Source organism: Furipterus horrens, unplaced genomic scaffold (assembly GCF_987537825.1).
Source record: "Furipterus horrens unplaced genomic scaffold, mFurHor1.1.pri manual_scaffold_5, whole genome shotgun sequence".
Classification (NCBI taxonomy): Eukaryota; Metazoa; Chordata; class Mammalia; order Chiroptera; family Furipteridae; genus Furipterus; species Furipterus horrens.
Genome location: NW_028327175.1, coordinates 53,741,197 through 53,766,183, shown reverse-complemented (window position 1 = coordinate 53,766,183; position 24,987 = coordinate 53,741,197). Strand labels below are relative to the sequence as shown.

Here is a 24,987-nt window from a genome sequence, read left to right as displayed (position 1 = left end):
GGTAAAACAGACCAACTCCTCAGTGAGCTTACTGATAATATCAGTGCAACAAAGGTAGCAAGAAAGAAAAACATAAGAGATGTTAAACAGAGGTGGAAATAGGGAGAAAACAATAATTAGTTACCAAACAAAAGGTCTTAAGAACTTTGTATCTATACTCATTAAGTACACCTTAAGAATATTTCTATACTTATTATTGAGTGACCTAGAATGCTGAATTTTATGTTATTTTGTAATGCATCTGTTAAAAGGATAAATTTTGTGATATTTCCAGATATAAAAACCTATATTTAATCATCTTTTCAGGTAGCAACAAATTCACACTAACAGTCATTATTTTCCCTGTTCCTTCCTGGGCGCTGAAATCCATAAACTACGCAGGAAACCAGCGACTATTTAGAAACTTTCCCAAAAAGCTAGAGAAATTTACTAAATAGATAAGCCTTTCCCTTTGGTTGCAACTGTGCAAGAACCAACATTGACTCAGCTAAAGCACTGACTAACCATTAAAGTAATTTCATATACTATGTTTCTCTGACTTTACCAGATATCAAAAAAGAATAAATTTAGATTTCTTTATTGCTTTGGTTCTTTACTTTAAATGTAAAGTGGAACATTACTGTTTTAGGAGAGTCTTTTAGAATAGAAAATCTACCAAAAGGCTAGGAAGTTAAAATATACAGTAAAGAGATTATCATAGTGATAATATTGGGGGGAGGGAGGATCTTTGTTATAAAAATATTTTTTATTTCAAAATGAAGACACTGAAGGCATAAGAAATCTAAAATTCTACGGAATTACTTATAAAACATTTTGTGTATTTTGTAGTGCCACAAGGTAGTAGGACTAAACATGTGTGCCCTCAAAAATGATTATCAAGTACTCAGTACAAATAGCAGCCATTTTAATCTTGTTTTAATTAAACATGTTGGTTACTTGACTTCAAAGCTTACTCAGGGCCCAATAACCACATGTTTGACTCTGAGTAGTATGTTTTTTGTGCTCAAGGATTATGCTGTGAAGAGTATTGAAAAATGTAAGTTAAACAAGAATTTTCCCTACCTTTTCCAAATGCGGTCCACTCAAAAGGGACAAAAATTTTAAGGATAAAAATACAGAAGGGCCACAATCCGTTATACATAAAACTAATAAAGCATGTTAAAACAAGGAGCATTTATTACAATCAGGTGTGTAGATTAGGTGAAGGAGGTGAAAATAATGAAGAGCATTATCTTGTTTGTAAAGAATGATTGTAAGCTTAAAAACACCATTGAAAACATATTGTTGAAATGAGAATTCCACCTCTAGATGATTCTGTTTGTTGTAGTGCTTGTTTGCCTCCTCACTTTGCCTTATTCCTGGAAGTCGTTGGAAATGATGTTTTCCTATTGTCTCAGAGTTACTGAATGGTGGTTAAAGCACAGGTGAAACAAATGATGTGTATTAAAGATAGATAGGTTTCCTTATGGATTACAATACCTATGTACACATTTCTTATTTTCTTATATGATTACATTTTTTACAACGGGTTTATGATGCTCTGTGATTTATGATGTTGCTGGTAAAAGATCATGAACACTTTCACACAAGACTTTCTTGAGTTTTTGTTGTTGTTTGTTTTTGTTTCTGTCTTTTTTAACAATAGAGAGGTACATTTTTAAAGTTTTCTTCCCCAATATATTGTAGGGTATAAACAATTCTCATTTTCTCATAAGTTGACAGGTTTTAAATCTCCAAAGTCTGCATATGATTTTGTGTGTGTGTGTCTACTCTTTGCTTTGCATTTTATCACTCAAGGGGTCGTAATTAGCTTAAAATACTAAAAAGCTGATTAGATATCAAATACTTCATTGAGATGGTTCCATGTAAATAGAAACCTAATTTTAAAAGATAAGTAGTTTTTAACAGATAAAGTAACAGTTTTTATACACTTTCCAGAATATATTAAAGACAACGTATACTTCAAAATCAAGCTTCCTGAACTTTGGCCTCTTAGAACTATTTATTTGGCCTGCACACATAATTGAATACACAAAGATAAGTGACCATATAAACAATAAATATACAAGTGTTTTAAGGGGAAAATGCTGTGAGAGAGCCCTGAGGGGGTCGTGGGATGAACTTAGCTGAGTTCTAAATAATGAGCAAGAGCCAGTCACATCAAAAGTCAGGGACAGAGCATTCCAGATAGAAAGAGTAAGAACTTTGGATTCTTTGAGATGGGAATAAACTTGGTGTTTTCAGACCAGAAGGAAACTGAAGAGCTGCAGCCTGGCAATGGACAGGGTGTGGTTTAAGACAGTATTGGAAGAATAGGCAGGAGTGAGACCATAGTACTCTGTGTTTGGTTTAGAGTACAGAGTTCAGATTTTATTCTAAACGTACTTGAAAGTGGTTACAAGGTTTAGAGCTAGGGGGCAATATAGTATGATTTTCGTGTACAACAGACCACATGGGCAGTGGATTATGGTGGGCTGAGTGGGTAACAGTGAGGAGAACTTTAGGAGGGCCATGAGGTAGTTTGGGTGAGAAATCATGGTGGTGTCGACCAAGATGGTAACGGATGGAAAAGAGCCAATTTGGGGGGTAAATGCAGGTAGAGGTAGCCACACTTGGATACAGAGAAAGGGGAAAGGAACACAGTAAACACACCTCCTAGATTTGGGTTGAACAAATGGATGGATGATGGAGGTGTTAAGCTATACTAAGGACGGTTGGGAGAACAGATCTGGGCAGGGGAGAGGGGACTCAAGTTAGCTATTTGACATCCAATATACAACTGGCAAGTAGTTCGATTTACTAAGTCCAATGATCAGGAAGAAAGTGTAGTGCTAGGAAGTTTTGGAATCATCAGCACCTAGTGGTACTTACAGCCACAGGATTAGATGAGATCACCTGAGAAAGAAGGAAATGTAGATGGAGGCAAGGATCCAACCCTGGGCTAAGATCTAGAGATCCTCAGCACCAGCAGGCATGGGAAGGGGTGTGCACAGGTTCCCAGATGCAAAGGCTTCCTGAATCTGAATCCTCGTTATGGATGTGTGGCCATTTTTTCTCATTTAGTTTTTATAAACCTACGTTTTTTTTTGTCAAAACATTTTTAAATAGGGGCTTTTGCATTGAAGTCTGCATTTCTAGTGTCTGTTGAAAAATCCAAAGATATGCTGTTTTTCAGCCTACATTCCCATTGGACAACATCAGTGGGAAGCGGTTCCTGGTCTGAAAGTGGGCATGTCCTTCCCACCCTCTGCTGTTCTCAGCACTATGGGGCCTTCTCCACTCCCTCAGCCTTGCACACTTGGGCGTTTCTGTTTGATTTACCTGCCCTTTTGTTTCAGCAATAAACTTAATACTAGGCACATTGAATGCTATCAATTCATAATTCTTTATTAAATAAAAAATCACAAGATCCCTTCTGCCTCCAGGATTCACTGGGACAGTACTATTTTAATGTCTTTTATACTAAGTGAAGACATTAACCATATCAGTGTATAAAACCAACCATGTTCTTTCTGTAAATTACAGATAACTTGACCTTATACTTCACCACAAAGTGGAAGTGGTCTGAGTGGAGACAAGTCAATTTGAGATCTACCCCTCTACCACATAAAGACATTTCCAATAATTAAGGACTGTGTGCTTAATTACAGCCTAATGAAGAAAAATGACTCATGCTAATGTTTAGGTTTCCCCATACCTTTAGAAACAAGCCTCCATTACAGTTAAAATCCTGCACAACATGTTTATATTAAGAATGTCTTTCACTATATTAGTGAAATGTTCAAATCTTATTTTCCAGTTTATTTTCCTGTAATGCATTCCTTAATCTCTCTATAACTGTGATAGACAATTTCCTTTATTCTAAATCTAAAATAATGAGTTGTATCTTTTTATCCATAAATCCTTGATAACATGGAAAAATCTAAATTCTAATAATGATTAACCAAAGCAGACAACTCTGAATTGACAAAAATACTAAGATTGCCTCTAGTTCTAGGACCAGTTGTGTTGGGCTTACCAGTGGCAATAATTTTAATATTACTATGTGTGATACACAGCAGAAAGTACATTCCCTGAGTCATCTCATTTAGTCCTCCCCATAACATTATATGAAGGTGGTTGTCCTCACTGAAGTTGAAGGAGGTTCAATAGCTTACCTCAGGTCATGTGGTTACTATGAGGTGAAGATGAGATTCAAACTCAGGAAGACCAGTTCTTGTGCTACTAACTCACACAGGAATCATACATCCTCATCTACACCTTCTCTTAGAACTTCTTTTTTTTTAAGTATATTTTATTATGTTGTTACAGTAGTTACAATTTTTTTCCCCTTTGCTCCCCTCTGCCCAGTAGCCCCCTTCCCTCCAACAATCCCACTCCCCTTAGTTCATGTCCATGGGTCGTGCATATAAATTCTTTGGCTTCACCCTGTCCTATATTATTCTTAACATCCCCCTCTCTATTCTGTACCAACTGATTATGCATCTTAGTCCCTGCACCATTTCCCCATTTCTCCCCCTCCCCCCTCCCAGCTGATAACCCTCCAAATGATCCCCATGCCTATGATTCTGTTCCTATTCTGGTTTGCTCAGTTGGGTTTTGTTTTCATTTTTTAGATTCAGTTGTTGATAGTTGTGAGTATGTTGTCATTTTAGTGTTCATAGTTTTGATCTTTTTCTTAAGTAAGTCCCTTTGACATTTCATATAATAATGGCTTGGTGATGATGAACTCCTTTAGCTTCACCTTGTCTGGGAAGCACTTCAACTGCCCTTCCATTCCAAATGATAGCTTTGCTGGATAGAGTAATCTTGGTTGTAGGTTGCTTTTCATCACATTGAATACTGCTTGCCAGTCAGTCCCTTTCTGCCTGCAAAGTGTCCTCTCAGAAATCAGCTAATAGTCCTATAGGCACCCCCCATAGGCAACTCTCTGCCTCTCTCTTGCTGCCCCCAGGACTCTGTCTTTATCTTTCACCTTTGGCATCACAAATATGATGCATCCTGGTGTGGTCCCCTCTGGATCCAGCTCACCCGCGACCCTCCGTGCTTCCCGGACCTGTATGTCCATCTCCTTCGCAAAATTTGGGAAGTTTTTCTCATTTTTTTCAATTCTTGCTTCCTCACTCTGCACTGGTTGACTGTTGTTTTCTTCCTTGTGTTCCAAATTATTGATTTGAACCCCGTTTTCCTCCCCTTCACCATTGGTTTTGTGTGGATTTTCCCTCATTTCACTTAGCATAGCCTTCACTTCTTTTATGTGTTTGCTGTACTCAAGCATATCTGTCAAGCTTGTGAGCATCTTTATTACCAGTGTTTTGAATTCTGCATCTGTTAAGTTGTCTATCTCCTCTTTCATTAGGTTGGCTATCTCTTCGTTGCTTAGTTCTCCCACTGGAACCTTGATCCATTCTCCCTTTTGGGCCATACTTCTCTGTCTCCTCATTCTGACAGGCTCCTGTGTTTTTTTGCCTCTGTGTCCCAGGTAGAGCTGTCACTCCTGTTACATTGTAAGGTATTCGTCAGTACAGGGTGACCTGTTTCACCACATTGTGGCGCTGTATGTGGGAGAGGGGTCTGAGAGGGAACAATGCCACCTGCCCAGCACTTGCCCCTTTTCCAGGCACCTCTCCCACTTCTGCACCAGAATGGTGCCCCTCTAGCTGCTGCCCTGGCTGTCATTCCCAGAGTGGATGGGTCTGTGGACATTCTAGGACTGTGGGGGCCCTTTAAACAAGCGGATTCTGCTGAGACCGGCAGTTTCTGCCTCCACCCCAATGCCCACTGGTCTGTACAGTCAGAAGCAATAAGGCTTGATTTTCCTCAGTGCTGGGACAGTGAGCTGCAAGGTCCGGTGCGGAGCTGGGAGCACTCCCCCGGTGTCCCTCCTTACTTTTTAAAACGTGTGACTATGCTTTCTGCCAGCCTGCCGCTGTCACCTCTGCTGCCGCCACCACACCATGACCTCTCCACCCCTGCTCTGCCCCTCCTACCTGTCTGGATGAGTATTTCTTCTTTATATTTTTGTTTGCTGGACTTCCATGCAGTTTGATTTTTCTGGAACTTCTGGTTGTTTCTGGTTTTGAAGTAGTTGTATTCCTTAGTTGTAAAGGGAGATGCAGTGTCTCTGTCTATGCCTCCATCTTGGCCAGAAGTCCTCTCTTAGAACTTTTAAAGTGAAGCCCTGGGTAAATTGGCCATTTTTATTCCATTCAATTAACATAATTATGTTCTAGGAGAAATCAAATCACAATGAAAAAAGTTCAGAGAAATTTTTCTTATGGGCCACTATGGTGATTCGTCAGAGGAATTAGTGGAGCAAGGTGGGGGTGGGGTGGCATCTGCAAATAAACTTATTATACACCTATCCCCAAATGATGATTATCTGGAACCCCCAAGGATATCAAGGAGGCGGCAATAAGAAGTTAGATTATATAGGTACAAATAGATTTTCTTGAAAGGCTTCTTCGGTGGTGGTACTGAAACGCACTCTTATTTTAGTAAGAAGCAATGGATTCAGAGAACCATTAAAAGCTGATGAGATTTGCATTTTTCAGGAGCCAGTAGTTTTGAGGAAGTGTCTCTAAAAGAGCACAGGAGAGAAGGCAATATAGAAGACAGAAGCTGCTATATCCCTGGCACTTTTGGGATACTCAGTAACTACTTGTTGGTAAGAGCCAGCTTCTCTAGGCACTCACAGTTTGTAAGGCAGGAGGAAGTTCTCAACACATTACCTCCTTTACCCCTCACCAGGACCCTGAGAAGAAGGTGGTTTAACTCTATTTTGCTGGTGAAGAAACTGAGGCACAGAGAACTTAAGTGATGCCATGTAAGGAGCACAGAGTATTTACTTAACCAATAAATACTCACAGTTAAAAAAACAATAGATGAAACAATAGTGAATGTGGAAAAATTAAAAACCTACAAAGAGCTTAATCAGCAGAACAAAGCTAAACTCACTCATCACACTTCTCCCTGATAGAAAGAGATGAAAAAAGAGCAGAAAAGAGAATTTTTTCAGGATATTAAGAGTTTCAACTTTATATCTCAGAATGGTTTTTTATTAAGCCATGTTCAGTTGACTCTCCCCTAGTGATTAGCAGGGTTCTTGATGCACGTTTCAATCAAAGAAACTCACCTTTTGTCAGATTTGTATTTCAAAGATTTGTCTAAAATATCCTTTGGGGAGAAAAAATTCCACTGTTCCAGAAAAAAAATTTTTTTTAAATATGTATTGCCATAGATCAACCTCTAGGCTGTAACATATAGTAATAACATTTATCCTTTAATTTTTACTCTGAAATTTGCATATAATAACATGGTATGCATTGTGGTCAGCATCATCCAAAACAATACTCTATTTTGGTGCTGGTTTGTTTCCCATTAGAGAAACAATTTAGCTTAAGGCAATACCTAGGAAGATGCTGCATGGCACATCAGGTCAGCGATGTAGGTCTCAACAGAAAGGACATATGCCATTTAAAGAAACTGGGAAAACACTGTTCTAGGCAATTTGGTTCAGCTGTAGATTGATGGGAACTAGCAGGGCATAAAGACTCTACAATGGTTAGAGAAGGTAGGGGTAGGGGGTGGAGTGGAGGAGAGGAGTTAATTCTTGTAACCTGTGAGACCAAAAGTCAGGGTCACAAATGATGAAAAATGTCACTGAGCACTTGAGAGCAAAGAGCAGTCCTTACCCTGTTTTTAGCATGTGGTTTTTTTCCTTTATAGTTTAAAACTAGACAATAGTCAGGACATTTGACAACAGCATCTTTAAGGAACAGAGACTATGAGATAACTTTTGCATGTTTTAAAGACATGTTTAAAGATAGCATTTTTATTAACAGCAATAGGTCTTCTGCAAAAAAAAATGTAATTTTTCAATTTATCTTTCAATGATAACAATATATTGCAATCTTGGCTGCTGCTCCTTAGTATATTTTTTGGAGATGCTCTAGATAAGGATTTTTGCTTTATTTATTTGTTAGTTAAATCCCCTCCACTATTTAATTAATTTTTATGCCATTTTCATTTAATTTATGCACAGGTGATACATTGCCATGGTCCACATTTTTAAAAATATGGAAGTATACACAGTGACAGTCTCCCAAGATTCCTGTACCCAGACATCTACCTCAGCTTTCTACAGGCTACCAAAGTTGTTAGTTTCTTGTGAATTCTTTCAAATATAGTTTATGCATATATAACTATTTCTTTTGAATTTACACAAATGGTGAGAAGCACCACATACTCTTAGGGCAGAGTTTGAACTTCAGATGGAAACAAAAATGGTCAATCTCCACCCTGTTGTCCACGTCCATGAGTCATTTATACTAATTCCTTGACTGGGGAGGGGAATGGCGGAGGGGGCAGGAGTGCAGAGCAGGGGAGAGTAATGGGGGAAAAATAGGACAACTGTGATAGAACAACAATAAAAAAATAAATTTAAAAAAAGAAAGAAAGAAAACAAAGATGGGCTAGGGACAAATCCAAAAAGGTTTCAAACTCAACTCAAGTAGGTGAGGGCAGAGAACAAAATGGGTCCTCATTAAAGCTCTTCTCCTGCCCACTTCAGGCCCGCCCTTCCTGAGGTGCCGAGTCATAGAGAGGCTCAGGGTCCTTTGCATTGAGGAGAAGCTAGGGGGAAAATGAAAGCTCTGTCTCTGACAAGTTAAAAGTAATCAGCTCTCCAAAAGGACAGTAAAGGCTGCATAGGAGGTGGGTATAGTATAGGGGGTGGCAGGGGCCAGGATGGGAACCCTCATGAAGTTTCTGATGCAAAGCTGACCAGACATGCCAGAATTATAACCAAATGATGGGAACTTCTGATTCCAGGTGAGCAACTTCAGGAAAAATTATTCATTCCAATTTGAGAGAAACAAAATAATTATAAACACTTAAAGTTTAATTAGTAAGATACTACATTTTTTTCTGACTTATTTATGTGACAAGACATGGCAGGAGAGACAGTGATTGTTTTCAGTAGACAGTGGCAAGCACAGCAGTAAGGATACCAATCCATTTTGGCTCCTCATCCTCAGGCAGGTTTGGCTACCCTCATGAAAGTAACAGCTTTCATAGTGTTCGTCTTACACATCTAAACCCACCACGGTGATAACAGATGTCACAGAAATAAGGAACTATTTTTAAAACCTGTGCAATTTGTTCAAATGACTCATCATGGAGCTAACAGTTGAGTCTCTGCCTCTCAGTTTGGAATGTCAGGGTGAAATTAGTTTTCTGTTTGACGTGATGAAAAGTTTTGCAAATAAGTAGTGGTGGTGGTGGCACAACATGGTGAAAGTAATTAATGCCATTGAATCGTACACTTAAGAATGGTTGAAATGGCAGATATTCTCTTATGTATATTTTATCACAATAAAAATTCAAGTGATGGTGGTAGAGGGGAATATTTTTAATGTCCTAGTTTAGTACCTATTTAGCCATATTACATTCCCCAATTTTTTGTTTGTCTATGTACATTTTATTGGTCTAGAAAGTCAAAGTCTGTAGTCTACTTCATCTACATACCAGTGAGCAAATAACCAGCCAAGACTGGTTATTTGCACAATGTACAATTCACTTTGAAAAGAAAATATCTGTGTATTTTTTAACAAGGAGTGGCCAAAATAAAAAAAGGGGGGGTTACATTTTAATAGAACTAAGAACAATAGGTAATAAATAGTGCATATCATGTTTCTATATTGTTTTTCTATAATTAGTTGTTTTTGTTCTATTGTTTAAAAGACATCATCTAAATTATATAGTACTATAAAGATCAGTTATTGGTCATGTTATTTTTTTTTTATAATTTGGTTAAATTGAACCACATCCTGGATTTCACAGCAGAAGTTGTAAAATAATAACAGGGCCCTGCTGTTTCCCCTGGAGATAATTGTGGTATCTGAAGGACATCAAATCTTTCAAGTCACTGTCACTGAAACTCATTAATAGAAATATGAAATTTCAGCAACTTAGAAATTGAACTTAAAAAAATTGACCTCCCTAAATAAGCATATATATGCCGCCTGTGTTTATTTTTTTTTTGCTTTTTTTTTTTAAGGAAAACAAGCAATACTCATTCTTATTATCAAGGTTTATTTTTATCTTTTTATTATATTTGCTTTACAACTGATTATTGATCAAATAATTTTGATTTAAACATAAATTTCAAACTGATCCTGGTTTTCGTATCTAATGATCAGATTCAAGACTTCTTGACAAAACAGCGAAAAGTTTGGCATCAGCTATGTCAGTTCCCTTTTCTGCCTTTTGTGACTTCCCTCTTCCTCTCCAGTTTAGTGTATTTCCTGGTTGATCTCTATCATGACCCTGCTGTAGTCAGCCTGATAAGGATCTTAAACTCACCTGGTTGGTGTGGCTTAGTTGGTGGGAGCATCGCCCAGTAAACTGAAACATTGCAGTTTTGACTGCCAGTCAGGGCACATGCCCGGGTTGTGAGTTTGTCCCCAGTTGTGGTGCGTAAGAGAGGCAACCAATTGCTGTTTCTCACATTGATATTTTTCTCCCTCTTTCTCCTTCTATCCCCCTCTCTCTAAAATCAGTGAGCATGTCCTTGGGTAAGGATTATAATTATTTTAATTAAAAAATATTTTAAAAGAATCTGAAACTCTTAAACTCAATGTTCTCATGACATAGACCTGTCACTCAAGTAGCTAAGTTCTGGTAGAACCTGTAATAGATCCCAGAGCTCCTGACTCACTGGTCAGTGCTCATGCCTACATCATACATGTTCTGCAATAGGCCACTCCCCATCAATGTTCAATGCTGTCTAATGTGTGCTGTGGATCTTCTATAAAAACAAGCAAATAGAATACAGTGTTCTCAGCAGGCCATGTTACGGGTGTAGGGTAAGATTAATGGATCTCAGTCACTAAATGTGTTACACATTACACATACTTTCTTAGGATTCTTTGAACTTCAGTCAGGGACTTCTGTCATCTATTAGCCCAACACTCAGTCCTCCCAAAGTAAAAATAAAGTGGTAGAAATTTATATACTCTGGCAGGCTTGTTAGAAACATTATTTGAGGAAAGCTAGTGCATTTTTAGTGTCTGCTCCCTTCTCAGTATTATACCACATAAGTCATCATCTACTCACAATACTGGAGTAAAAGTAAATAGTACCTAAAAAAATCATAAACTTGTACTTCTAAAGTACTACAAGATGATTTACAGTTAACCACAGAAAAAAATTAGAAGTCTCAGTCCTTTGCTCAGGAGTTTTGATCTTTGCTTTAACTCTTTAATTTATAAAACACTCAGATCTTGTATTCATTCTGGAACACCTTATGATTACGCTAAACCATACAATAATTTTCATGTTTCCTATATAACACCAGTGGCATTTTATGTATATTTTTACTCTACGTAGTTAAAAACTGTTTAAATAAGTGAAACTAGTAAGGTTAATATATGCCAAAATTATGCTCAGTATCAGGCAGTATCATATTTGAGAAATACTGTGGAAAATGTATATATACAATAGGAACAGTTAGCAGTAAGTGGACACTTACTTTGGGTCAGCCATCATTTTAAGTGCTTTATATGTCTATTGGGTCAGCAATATATAGTAGATACAACTACCCCTAAATCACATATAACAAAATTGGGGTTTAGAAGTTGCACAACTTGCTCAAGGCTCCAGAACCAGTAAGTAAGGAAGGTGAAGTTAGAACAAGGTCTGTATCATATTAAAGTCCTTGTTCCTAACTACTAATACCCCCCTACCCCAGTGCATTTGGACATCAGTTTTGACTTTAAAAAGCTTGAAAGAATCATAAAACTGCAACCTCTCGTAGCTCTGTGTCATGTTTAAACTCAATTTCCAACAGGAGAAGGTCCAGCTCACAGGGGTCCTCCCAAGGGTCTGGGTAGGAGATGTTCCCTATGGCCCTCAGGCATAACTGAGCAAACTTAGTCAATAGCTCCTTTTTCTCCTCCCAGAAAGAAGACATTAGAGATATTTAGGTATAACTTAGATGCAGTCATTGGGCATATTGTAGGGGAAAATTATATGTAGGGTAGAGTTGGATAGATTACCTTTCATCTCTTAAAATTCAGTGGTCCTAAATAAGGTAAAAACTAAAATCTGAAGGCAGGGCTTAATGAGTTGGATTCATTTTAATTAAGTCATTTTATGCTTCTCTCTCTCTCTCTCTTTCTCTCTCTCTCTCTCTCTCTCTCTCTCTCCAAAGTGGGGGGTATTGACAGCACTGTTAAACTTTTCAGCTTCTGAAGACTGAGGGTGACTTATACATGAAATTTATTTTATTTTTCAATATTACCTGATTTTGATTGCTATATGATAAAAATAGAACCACTATATCTATTTCTGTAGTTTGTATTTTTCAATCTGAATCTTACTTATGCCATTAAATAGCTGAGTTTTAGATCTGTCTGGAGGTGAGTGGCTACAACTCATGGGATCTTAAAGATTCATGGCCCAGATTTACACAGTACCTACCTGCCTAAGGCAGGAAGGGCTACAGGAAAGGCAGTTTTGGGTAGCCTTTGAAAGCTGCATATAGATGAGAAGCTGTGTGTGTCCAGGAGCCCTTATATTACTTTCTCATTTTCAAATCTTGCACATCCTCAAGAGACCTTGTCAAGGTCAGAAGCACAATGAGCTAACCAGGGGAAACCCCAGAGAAAGCCAAAATCTGAAAATAACAGCTGGTTCTCAAGAGAATGGTAGCCCTGCTGACTTGGCAAGCTTGGAATGCTGCGGTACTCTTTGGAAGGCAATAAAGTCCTTGGAGGAGGAACACAAAAGGGCAAGGCAAGGAAAGGTGGATGTGATAACTGTTAAATTAGAAATAGCAGAAAGCATCACTTCTCGGCCTTTTGGCTAAGATCAAGTGTATCTGTTCTTATCAGTTTAATATCTGATATGTCCTCTATCCGAGGATGACATATTAAGTGGATTTTTGTGGAACTAGGAGTTGGAATAGGAGCTTTTTCCATCCACTCCACACATTGACCTGATATTGCAGTATTTCCAGGAATAATGGAAGGAGGGAGGGAGGGAGGGAGGAAGGGAGGGAGAGAGAGAGAGAGAGAGGGAGGGAGAGAGAGAGAGAGAGAGAGAGAGAGAGAGAGAGAGAGAGAGAGAGAGGAGGGAGGGAGGAAGAAAAGCAAAAAAGAAAGGAAGGAAGGAAAAAAGAAATAACAGGAAGCAAAGAGAGGGAGAAGAAGGAGATTTAAGAAAATAAAGAAGTAATTATTTGGTTAGTCAGAAAATAAGTATAATTTTGGATACACTTTTAACATTCAAGTTTTGAGGAATATATTTTGAAATCTGGAAGTTTTATAAAGCATTCACTAAAAATACCTTTGTGATATCTAGCCTTTTGTGAAAATTAAATGTATGCATATTGCTTAAAATGCTTTAGAATGGCATTTTAATCACAGGTATGTATTTGAATAAAGGCCATAAAGGTGAGGCTATTCTAAATTCTTTGACCAGAAGTATAATAAAAGTTGATCATGTTGTTTTATACTTTTCCATAAATGTAATACAAATTTGTTATTTTAGAAAGCCCACCTAGGAAGAGAGAAGCTTGCCTACAAATTTTTTGGTTTATATTGATGAAATAATCATGACACATTATCGTTTCTCTTGGTCTTGTTTCTATATATTTAACATTCAAATGTAAAAAAATAAATTTATTATGAAATTATCTATCCAATATTTCTTAATGATAATAATGCACATGCTTCCTCTTTTCAATGGCTTAAAAGACATGGCCACCTTATAGACTACCCTTAAGTATCAGAGGTACCTTTCCATGTGGTTCAAAGAGATTACTGTCCAAAAATGTGGAGAAGCTTATCACCCAATGCTACTGTACATCAGATACCTTGTAGAGGTAGCATATTTCACTCTAGAGAAATGTCTAAAGGCATATTAATGGTTCTTTTCTTTCTTTCTTTTTAAATTATAGCAGAAAATGGCCCCCATCTCCATGTGGAAGCAGAACAAGCCAAGGTGTTCTCACATAGAGGTGGCAATGTTACACTGCCATGTAAATTTTTTCGAGACCCTACAGCATTTGGCTCAGGAACCCACAAAATCCGAATTAAGTGGACCAAGCTAACTTCAGATTACCTTAAGGAAGTGGATGTTTTTGTCTCAATGGGATACCACAAGAAAGCCTATGCAGGCTACCAGGAGAGAGTGTTTCTGAAGGGAGGCAGTGAAAATGATGCTTCTCTGGTGATCACAGACCTCACCCTAGAGGATTATGGGAAATACAAGTGTGAGGTGATTGAAGGATTAGAAGATGATACTGCTGTGGTAGCATTAGATTTACAAGGTAAGTATCTATAAATCATGTCAGACTTAGAAATTATATTTTTTTCTTTTTTTTCAAGATATCTTTTTTGTTTTTTAAGGATATCTAGTGGTTACCAAAATGATGGTGTGAGAAACCAAAAGTCCATGAATAGCATGTTTTTCTATTATTTTGTATTTTGTAGTCTGTCTATGCTTCCAGCTTTCATATTTGAAATGTACACACAATGCTTATGTGCAAAATTGAAGCTATTTGCAAGAAGAAATATGCAGCGGGACTGAATTAATAATATTCAAAAACTGCCTATGCTATTCAAAATTTAAATCTCATTAAATGGTTATTGAGAAATTCAGAGTCAATGCTTTGTTATTGTACTTCTAAAATTATCTCAGTTTCAAAATAATGGCAAGTTTTGTGAAGGACATCTGCTAACTAAAATACATGTAATTGTATTCTGTCAAGGAACTGTGAAACTTAATTTAATACACAAGTAACCTCCAAATTTATTTAACTATTGTTGAAAAGGAGTCATTTTGTTTTAACAGTCAAGATTCTCATAGATATTGAACACCAAGTGGTCAGGTCACTTGGGAGGGAGATTTTATTTATTATATATGTAATACATTCAGTAGGTTCAAAACCCAAAATAGATAGAAAGCTAAACAATAAAAGTGTCTTTGTCATCCTGTGTCTCCTGTGCCCAAAGCTCATCCTCTAAATGCCCTACCAGTGAAGAAACTTTTCTCCATGGTTTCTCACATATCTCAAAACTTCTTATGTTCATGAATTTCTGAGTTTCTTTACACTGAAGGATGAATTTTGGCTGCATTGATAGAGTACTTTTCTTCCTTGTGCACATGAATTATAACTGTGGGTTTGTTAGATTCTCCTTTCACATTCCAGGATGGATTTGTGCCTTTGGAAAAGGACGTGTTCAGTCCACTAGCACATCATTGAAGATTTGACCTCTGAACCCTTAGAACTCTGTCATGTGTATGGAGATTTATTAGCTTTATGTATCTAATAAATTATGTGATGTCATAAAATACATTTTATGCCTTCTCTTCTCTCTTAGTTTTCATTCTTCTTTTTAAATATGCTTATTGATTATGCTGTTACATTCACTCCAATTTATTTTCCCTTTGTTACCCTCTACCCAGTGACCCCCCTCACTCCAGTTGCCCCCCCCGCCTTAGTCCATGACCATTGGTTGTGCATATAGTTCTTCTCAACATCTTCCTATCCACTCCTCTCCCTCCTAACATGCTTCTTAATTCCTGTTCTATCTCCCTCCCTTTCTCCCCTTCCCCTTCCCAGCTGGCCTCTCCCCAATATGTTCCCCATACCTATAATTCTTTTCCCACTCTCGTTGCCTACTTAGTTTGCCTTTGTTTCAATTCCCTAGTTTCTGTTGTTGGTTGTTGTGATACAGTTTTCATTTTAATGTTCATAGTTTTGATCCTCTTTCTCCTAAATAAGTCCCTTTAACATTTCATATAACAGTGGTTTGGATCTGATGAACTCCTTCAGTTTTACTTTGTCCTGGAAGCACTTTCTCTGCCCTTCTATTCTGAATGACAGCTTCACTGGATAGAGTAATCGTGGTTGTAGGTTTTTAATTTTCATTACTTTGAATATTTCTTGCCAGTCCCTTCTTGCCTGCAAAGTTCCTTTTGAGAAATCAGCTGATAGTCTTATTGGGACCCCTTTGTACATAATTCTCTTTTGCTGCTTTTAAGATTCTCTCTTTATTCTTAATTTTTGACATTTTGATTATAATGTGTCTTCGTGTGGTTCTCCCTGGGTCCAGTTTATTTGGAACTCTGTGCTTCCTGGACATGTAATTCTATTTCTTTCCCCAAGTTAGGGAAGTTCTGCTTCATTATTTTTTCACATAATTTTTCAATTTCTAGTTCTTCTTCACCTTCTGGCAATCCTGTGATTTGGATGTTGGCCCACTTATAGCTGTCCCATAGGTTTCTGAGCCTCTCCTCATTTTCCTCACTTTTTTGTTTCCTCTTTCTGCACTGGCTGACTATGTTCCAATTTGTTGATTTGATCCCTGGTTTTCTTTCCTTCACCACTAGTTTCATATGTATTTTTGTTCATTTCAGCAGGAATACCCTTCATTCCTTCCCCATCTTGTTTAAGATCTGCTGTTAGGTGTGTAAGCTTTCTTATAACCAGAGCTCTGAACTATGCCTCAGAAAGATTAGCTATCTACTGCTTCATTAGATTAGATATTTGCTGTCTGGTCAGCTGCATCACTGGGATCTCTATCATGATTTGTGCCATCCTGACCATTTTGTGTTTAACTTTGCTTCTTGGACAGGGCTGTCACACCTCCTACGCTATAGGAGGTGGAGCCCCGTGCATTCGTCACTACCAGGTGACCCTTCTCACCACACTGTGGCATTTCATGTGGTAGCGGGGGTCCAAGGTGGATTCCTGCCATTCACTCTTTGCTGAGAGACCAGGAGCCTCCTCCTTCATCCCCACCCCCTAGCCCCAGCCCTCACAATCTGAGGCAATGGGGGTCTGCCTTCCCCCATGTTGGAATTGCAAGCTGACAGGTCTGGTCTGCAGCTGGGGGTGCTCCCCAGGTTCTTCTTGCCTCCCCTTAAATACAGGTGTCTGTGCTCACCGCTGTCATGCCACCATTGCCGCAGCTGCCGCTGCCAGCACAGCTTTACCTCTTTGCCCTGGCTTTGCCCCTCCTACCCGCCCAGATGAGCACTACTTGTTTATAACTTCATCCATTGGACTTCCATGTAGCTTTATTTTCTGGAACTTCTGGTTATTTTTGGTTTTGCAGTAGTTGTATTCCTTCTTAGTTGTGGAGGGAGGTGGAGCGTGTCAGTCTAGGCCTCATCTTAGCCGGAAGTTCTAGTTTTCATTCTTGACACCTTATTGCATGTTATCTTTTTTTTTTTAATGCAAATGCTTTATTTTTCTTTTCTTTTATAATTTATTTTTATTGTTTTTCTATTACAGTTATCCCCTTTTTCCCCCTATGCATGTTATCTTGTGCTTTCAGTTTTTACTGATTCAAATTATTATCTGCGAACATTGGATATGAGGCCAAATACACAAAAATATCATCTGAGGACTTTCAGAAATAGAAAAATAATTTTATATATGTACACAGCACTGTTAGGCACTATGAGAGGCATAGAGGAGGATAAAACTGTGCTGTATGGTCTCTGCCTTTTTGTTAGTAAACATATTTACTTTATGGAGTTGTGAAAATTTACTTTAGTTTTTATATTTACCATGGTATGAAAACCTTTCATATATCTAACAATTTATGTTTGCCAGCAACTAGGGTGAAATAGGCTCTGAAATTATAAATAGTGAAGAATGTGTTTTCAAACACATTCTTGACTGGTGAAACTATGCACATCATTTGTTCTTACTCATTTCTATGTGACAATGTATTATCCTTATTAATCCCTTTTGTAGTGATGGATACCAGACCTTTTTGGAAAAGTAAAGAGCTTTTTATTATATTTTGACATATAATTATACTTGGAAAATGACTAAACCTTCTTTTCAACCATGGAAGTTTGGATTTTCTTATTTTTTTAAGTGCTGGATGAAAGCAATCACCATTAGCTCCATAATTCAGCTGTAGGAATTGCACATTTTCCCAAAGAGCCAAGAAGGTTTCTGTAGTCATAGTCATAGATGTTGAATTCTTAACAAGCTGGAAGTAAAATAAGTAAATTTTTAAAATGCTAAAAAACATGTAGTTCCAGAAATGCCCCTGCTTCTAAGAAACATCTGAAATGTATGCACTAAATGTGTGTAATACAATGAAGCTTTTAAAATTTTGCCTAAGTAAAACATGGAAATTGACCTTGATGTACTTGGAATGTGTTCTTTCCAGCATCATCACATATTAATTAAAATGTACGTAAATCTTTTAAGTTAATAAAATAGTAAGTTGATCATTTATTCTTATGATGGAAAAATAGTGAAATTTTGATATATGGTTTCAGTTTGACTTTAGGAAATGCCTGCTTGAAATTATGTTAAGTTTGAAAGGAACTCAAATAAGAACATATTATACTGGATTTGGGACTGAGTCTATCATACTTCAGCAACATTCAGTGATTAATCAAGGACAAATTATTTTTTTAATTTTTTTCTAATGTCCATGAAAGTATACTAAATAGACTGCAGTGAATTTAAACCTGAAAGATTTACTTGGTTTTTAAAATTATTATAAATTAAAGTATTCTTGAAAATAATACTATAATGAGATATCACCACACTCTTGTCAGAATGGCTATCATTAATAAATCAACAAACGCCAAGAGCTGGCAAGGATGTGGAGTAAAAGAACCCTAGTACATCATTGGTGGGAATGCAAACTGGTGCAGCCGCTGTGGAAAACAGTGAAATTTCCTTTAAATTTTTTTTAAATGGAACCACCTTTTGACTCAGTGATTCCACTGCTGGGAATATACCTTAAGAATCCTGAAACATCAATTCAAAAGAACTTACACACCCTTATGTTCATAGCAGCATTGTTTACAATAGCCAACTGCTGGAAACAGCCTAAGTGTACTATGGTACATTCACACAATGGAATACTTAGCAGCAGAAAGAAAGAATGAACTCTTCTTACCTTTTGCAACAGCATGGATGGAACTGGAGAATATTATGCCAAGTGACATAAGCCCATCGGTGAAAGACAAATAATATGTGATCTCATTTATAAGAGGAAACTAATGAACAACATGAACTAATGATCAAAATAGAACCAAAGACAAACAAACATGGAACAGAATGACAGAGGCCAAAGGGGGAAGAGGGAGGGACTAGTCAAAAGACATATATGAATGACCCATGGATATGCATAATGGTATGGGGTTGACTGTGGGAGTAGGTGGGGGGCTGGGCAGAGGAGGGCAAAGGGGAAAAATTTGGGATAACTATAATAGAATAAGAATAAAAAAAGGAAAAAAATATTCTACATTCTCCTCTGTTACCATCTTGAGCCACTTGGGAAAGAAAATTCAACCCATATGGTTTCTTTCTCTCTACACATGGACATATTTGAAATTTTCTCTTACTTGATATCCAGCTGCCAAGGAGATCTCTAATGGATAAGTTATTATTTTCCTTTACAGTGGCATTCGTGGGGTTGCTGAATAAAGAGGATGAAAGGCACAATGGCACAGGGAGCACTGTAGCAATTCCTTCCCAGCACTAACTGGGTTCTTAGCTGGATGCCTGGGCATAGCTCTTCTTAGATAGAGCCATCTCCAGGTTTCCCTTCCATCATCTCTGCAGGGGGCACTGGCAACCCAGAGAGTCTTTTCCTCCTGTCTTTTGGCTCTGATTCAGCTGACAGATCGCTCAGCCAAGAACCTGAGAAGGCAGGATGAGATCAGGAAGCCTTCCTGGATCTCTGCCTATAGTGGACAGTGCCAGCTGGACTACCCTCGAGGGACAAACTTGTCCTGCAGAGGCCTTCGGTGTATGTGACTTGATCTAGGCTATTGAAATTTTTTCTTGTAGAGTCTTCCAGGACAACTTATAAAAGAAAACATTTCCTGTGTACTGGTTACGCTGTTAGTGAATTGTACATTCATCTTTAATAGGGTCTGCAGTCTCAAAAAAAAAAAAAAAAATAGCACAAGAGATATAATTCACCAAATTTCTGTCAGTGGGATTTTTTTTCACATCTAAAATATTGTTTCTAATTATATTTTTAAAAATCCAAGGCAAGGACTTGAATAATCACACTAAATAAATTGTCTTTTATCAACAATGGAGGAAACATTTTGATATAGCATCCTTCTTAAAGTCCAGCAAATGTGGACTTTCTTTTGTAAGTAACTGTTTTTAAGTAATTCTTATCCTTTAAAGAAATTTTGCAGAAAGTTATAAGACAGCTTGATCACCTCCCATGATTATTTGACCAAAAAGAATGCTTTTGGAAAACCATTTTATCTTCCCAGGCGGGACAACTGCCAAATCACACCACTTACATTTGCTAAGGATTTTGCCTTAAAGATATTTAACTTAATTCTATGCCTTTAACTTAATCAACAGATGTCTATTTTGTACCTACCTTATATAAGGCAAGCATCGGGAAGTTTTGTTTTGCTTTTCCTATTTGTAATAAAAATGTTTTTAAAAGCTTAGTTTTGGTTTTCAGTATATGAATATGAAAATGGAAAAACAGTAATGGAAATATTTTTAACTAAAGCCATTATTTTATTTTCATTATTTAAGAACAGGGAAAAAAAAATGTTTAAGGGCTATAGTAAAAACAAACAAATAAGAGAGCCATGATGTTTTTATGGAAATGTTACTCACTGTAAAGAATTGCTTTATTAAGATGAAGTAAGATCATCCAATTAGATTTTTGTTAGATATGCAAAGGATGTCACTTAGGGGTGTCTCCAAATCAGATGTCCACTAGTTACTTATATGCAAATTTTTAGGAGCAAGTGTAAAAGAAAGCATATGAGTAATTTAACATGTTTGTTTATAGATTTAAAATACAATATAAAATGAATTACTAGGTATATAAGAATAATTACTAAGAAAAAATATTACATTTAGTGAACTAAGCCAGGCAGAGAAAGACAAATAACAAATGATCTCACCTAATACAAGACACTAATGAACAACACAAACAAAAGAGCAAAACAGAACCAGAGGCAAGTAAACAAGGAGCAGACTGACAGCGATCAGAGGGGAGGGAGAAGGGGAGGGAAAGAAGAGGGGAAAGAGGGGAAGGGTCTAGTCAAGGAACTAATATAAATGACCCATGAACATGGACAACAGGGTGAGGATTGACTGTGGGAGTTAAGGGGGTGGGGGCGCTCAGTGGAGAGCAATAAGGAAAAGTTGGGACAATTGTAATAGAAAAATAAAAAAGGAAATTTTTAAAAATTATGAATTGTGTTAACTTTTCTCTCAGCACTATTTCTGCAACCCCTAGCATGCTTAGTTTTCAACATTGACTTTACCCAAACAGGGCTCAGGAATATATATTTAGGGTTAGTAACCAGTAGCAGATGGTAAATTCTCAAGGATGGCTATGTGGAAAATATAATCTGCAGGTGAATTATTTTAGAAAGGAGAATTTCAAGGTTCAGGTTGAATTCAGCAAAAGAGGTAAATCACTGAAGTTGTCAAACTCACATAGTGAGCTGTGACATGGTCAGAAATGAGAGGCTGTTTGAAGGGGAAAGAGACCATGAGAAACCACTGCAAGTTACCAAAAACAAATACTTCATCCAAGGGAGAGTCTATCATGTTTTTTCACCAGTCAAGTTGGATTTGTTCACACTTGTTACTTTTTGTGCCACTAATGATCCCGTGCTTTTTCCTGTGGACAGGTGTGGTATTCCCTTACTTTCCACGACTGGGGCGCTATAATCTCAACTTCCATGAGGCACAGCAGGCTTGTCTGGACCAGGATGCTGTGATTGCCTCTTTCGACCAGCTGTATGATGCCTGGCGGGGTGGACTGGACTGGTGCAATGCCGGCTGGCTCAGTGATGGCTCTGTGCAGTACCCCATCACCAAGCCGAGGGAGCCCTGCGGAGGCCAGAACACTGTGCCGGGCGTCAGGAACTACGGGTTTTGGGATAAAGAGAAAAGCAGATATGATGTGTTCTGTTTTACATCCAACTTCAATGGTAAGATAAGAACCACGCTGCCTTCTTTTCTATACCATAGACTAATATGTGCTATGACACTACACTTGATTTTCAGTCTAATGTACTTAAAAAGAAAAGATAAAATCTTTGACATAGTGCTCCATTTTGAAAAGATGTAATAAGTTTTTGATGTCATAATTTGTTTTTAATTGACAGAAGTCAAGCAAAACTGTATTTTCACTATTCCTAGGTTTTATTGCATCTGCCTGTTATTATGAACTAGTTATTATGTGATGGTGTCTAGGGTCTGCTTCCTGTTGCCAAAGATGATGCTGCCCCTGTATACACTCCCTAGGATATAGTCCTCCCGGTTGTAGTAAGCGTGGCTTCTGTGTCATGTTCTCTTTCACTAAATTATAATGTCAGTATATTCACAAATGATCAGCAAAGTTCAGAATGAAAAGAACCTTGTAAGAAAAATTAGTAGAAATAACACTGGAGGTGAAAGCAGAAGAAAAGAGGTCCATGTTGGCTCATTGTTGATGACTGATGCTTTGTATTCAGCATAACCCCCGACCTTACTTTGCTCCATCTAGAACCAGCTACATAAAGGAAGGCCAGTGCAAAATGAAAACGTTAGTTCCTTGTTCCAAAATTATTGAGAATTTTAAGACAGTGACAACAGGGCATTAAAACAATCACAAGGCCATGCCTAACTGCACAGGTCACACACCCATGAAGCAAAACCTGGCCCTATCTATTATTATATTTTAGTTCCCTAGTGACATGCTTTGGAAAAAATAGCAAGGAATCAGGGATCAACAGATTTTCTGTAAAAGGCCAGATAGTAATATTTTTCACTTTGTAGGCCACATGGTCTCTTTCGCAACTACTCAATCAATGTAGCTTTGTACATAGTAACACAAAAGCAGCCACAGACAGTATTAATGGAGACGAGTGTGGTTATGTTTTAATAAAACTTCATTTCGCTCAGGTGTTGTAGTCTGCCAACCTCTGGTGTAGATGATAGAACTAGCTAATATCCAATGGCCTCTACCCTTTCTCCAAATCATATCATCTTAGTCTAGAAAAAAACTGGCAAGCATTAATTTATACATCAATAATCTATATTTAATGTGTAATCAGATAAGAGAGTGATTATAATCTATCTGATAAAAAGTCTGAGAAAATCTTCAGTCGGCATGTATCACTTCAGACAGTGATGTCATATTTTATACATTTTATGGATATTTAATACATATTGAAGGAATCTTACTAATTAACACTATTCAATAAGTGGGTGAAACTAAGTTGTTCTTTCTTATGAAATTTAAAAATAAATAAATAAATAATGGTTAGATATCAGGCTACCACAGAGGAAAGTTGAAAATAAATAAATTCATCCTCTTTGCTAGTGAGTGAACAGACTAGGTTCACATTCTGAGCCAGTATTATTTATGGCAAGTGTCTTCCTGTATTTTTTTTTTTTTCATTTTCATACTGTAGTCTTTGAATAAGAATAATGTCTTATTGATACCTGTGATGAAAAGGACTTGAGGGCCTTTGAATTTTTTTAATGGACTTTTATGTCAGGAATGTTTTTTGATCCTTTCACATTCAAATTTTGCCTCTCCAGAAACTTGTGCTGGGGTTCAGTCTTGCTACTGCTAGAATTTAAATAGGATTTGCTTTTAACATGGAATTCTGTCTTCTCTATTGCCACAGAAGGGCCCTTATAGTCGCTAATTAGCGAACAGAAACTGCATCTGTCATTTCCCTTTTCTTTTTTAAAGCTATAAAGGGGCATGTCTGAACATGTATTAGGGGCCAGAAAAAAAAAAAAAAAAAAACACCTAACTTAATGGAGAGCAATTTAGGGGTTATATTTGATTGAACATCCTAGGTTCCAAAAACTTTGCAGACATGGCTCTATTTCCCACTTCACTGAGAAACACTTGTGTTTGGGGCCCCTTCCATCTCTGCGTGGCTCAGTCGCACGCAGGCCCATTGACCTCTCTCCTTCTCTCCGCAGGCCGTGTTTATTACCTGATCCACCCCACCAAGTTGACCTATGATGAAGCGGTGCAAGCGTGTCTCAACAACGGTGCTCAGATTGCGAAAGTGGGCCAGATATTCGCTGCCTGGAAACTTCTGGGCTATGACCGCTGCGATGCGGGCTGGTTGGAGGACGGCAGTGTCCGCTACCCTATCTCTCGGCCAAGAAGGCGCTGCAGTCCTACTGAGGCTGCAGTGCGCTTCGTGGGTTTCCCAGACAAAAAGCATAAGCTGTATGGTGTCTACTGCTTCAGAGCATACAACTGAGCGTGCCCCCAGAGCACGGCAAGTTCAAAGTCATTAAGAACATGTGAAAGGTTTGTTTTTTTTTTTCAATATGAACTCATGCAAGTTACCAAAACTGTGATAACCCTTTTTTTACTTACTGTAAAGAGTCATTTTCATAAAGGTCAATTCATTAATTTGTTTTTGTAAAGCTATCATTCAATATATATTATAAATTAATATAATTTTAAGGGAAGCGCTACATAAAGGCTTTAGAGCCAAACTGTTTAGGCTACATCATCCCAATGAAGTATCCTTTTATGAACTGGGCGTAGGACAACCTGAGGATTGCTAGGGTTAGATTAAGGAAAGTAAAGCTACTCAGAGCAGCAGCTTCCACAAGCACAAATTTTACACATTTGTACAATTTTGAAATGCACTACAATAAACAAATTAAAGCAACAGATTTGAAATGCAGGCTTCTTTACATAAACTGAGATTCTGAGAAGTTGCACAAAACTCAGTTTCACAAGAAAATAATTACACTTTTCTAAAAGTTAATATTTCAAGTCTCCAATAGAATGTTTTACTTTTTAAAATCCTGCCTTTTTGACCAAAAAAAAAAAAAAAAAAGTAAAAGAAATTCATATGGACTCCAATGCATAGTAATAAGCACAGTTAAAACTCCTTAATAACCCTGTTTATATGAAGTATGAAATTTAAGCAGATAATATTTAACCAATGAGAGACTCCTACCTTCTTCTT

General features: G+C 37.5%; 1 protein-coding gene and 1 non-coding gene across 2 annotated transcripts in view; both read left to right on the top strand.

The window, feature by feature from the left end:
* HAPLN1 (hyaluronan and proteoglycan link protein 1) overlaps positions 1–24,726 on the top strand; it is a 74,365-nt gene extending 49,639 nt beyond the window's left edge. Inside the window, exons 3-5 of the mRNA XM_090278985.1 lie at positions 13,964–14,335; positions 21,679–21,981; positions 23,975–24,726. Of these exons, the coding sequence (XP_090135111.1) occupies positions 13,964–14,335; positions 21,679–21,981; positions 23,975–24,264 (965 nt within the window). The 3' untranslated portion in view covers positions 24,265–24,726. The remainder of the gene's footprint in view (positions 1–13,963; positions 14,336–21,678; positions 21,982–23,974) is intronic.
* Positions 12,848–13,037, top strand: LOC150008639 (U2 spliceosomal RNA). The gene has a single exon (XR_016511516.1). It is a non-coding gene; the product is annotated as a U2 spliceosomal RNA (small nuclear RNA).
* Positions 24,727–24,987: the final 261 nt, after the last annotated feature.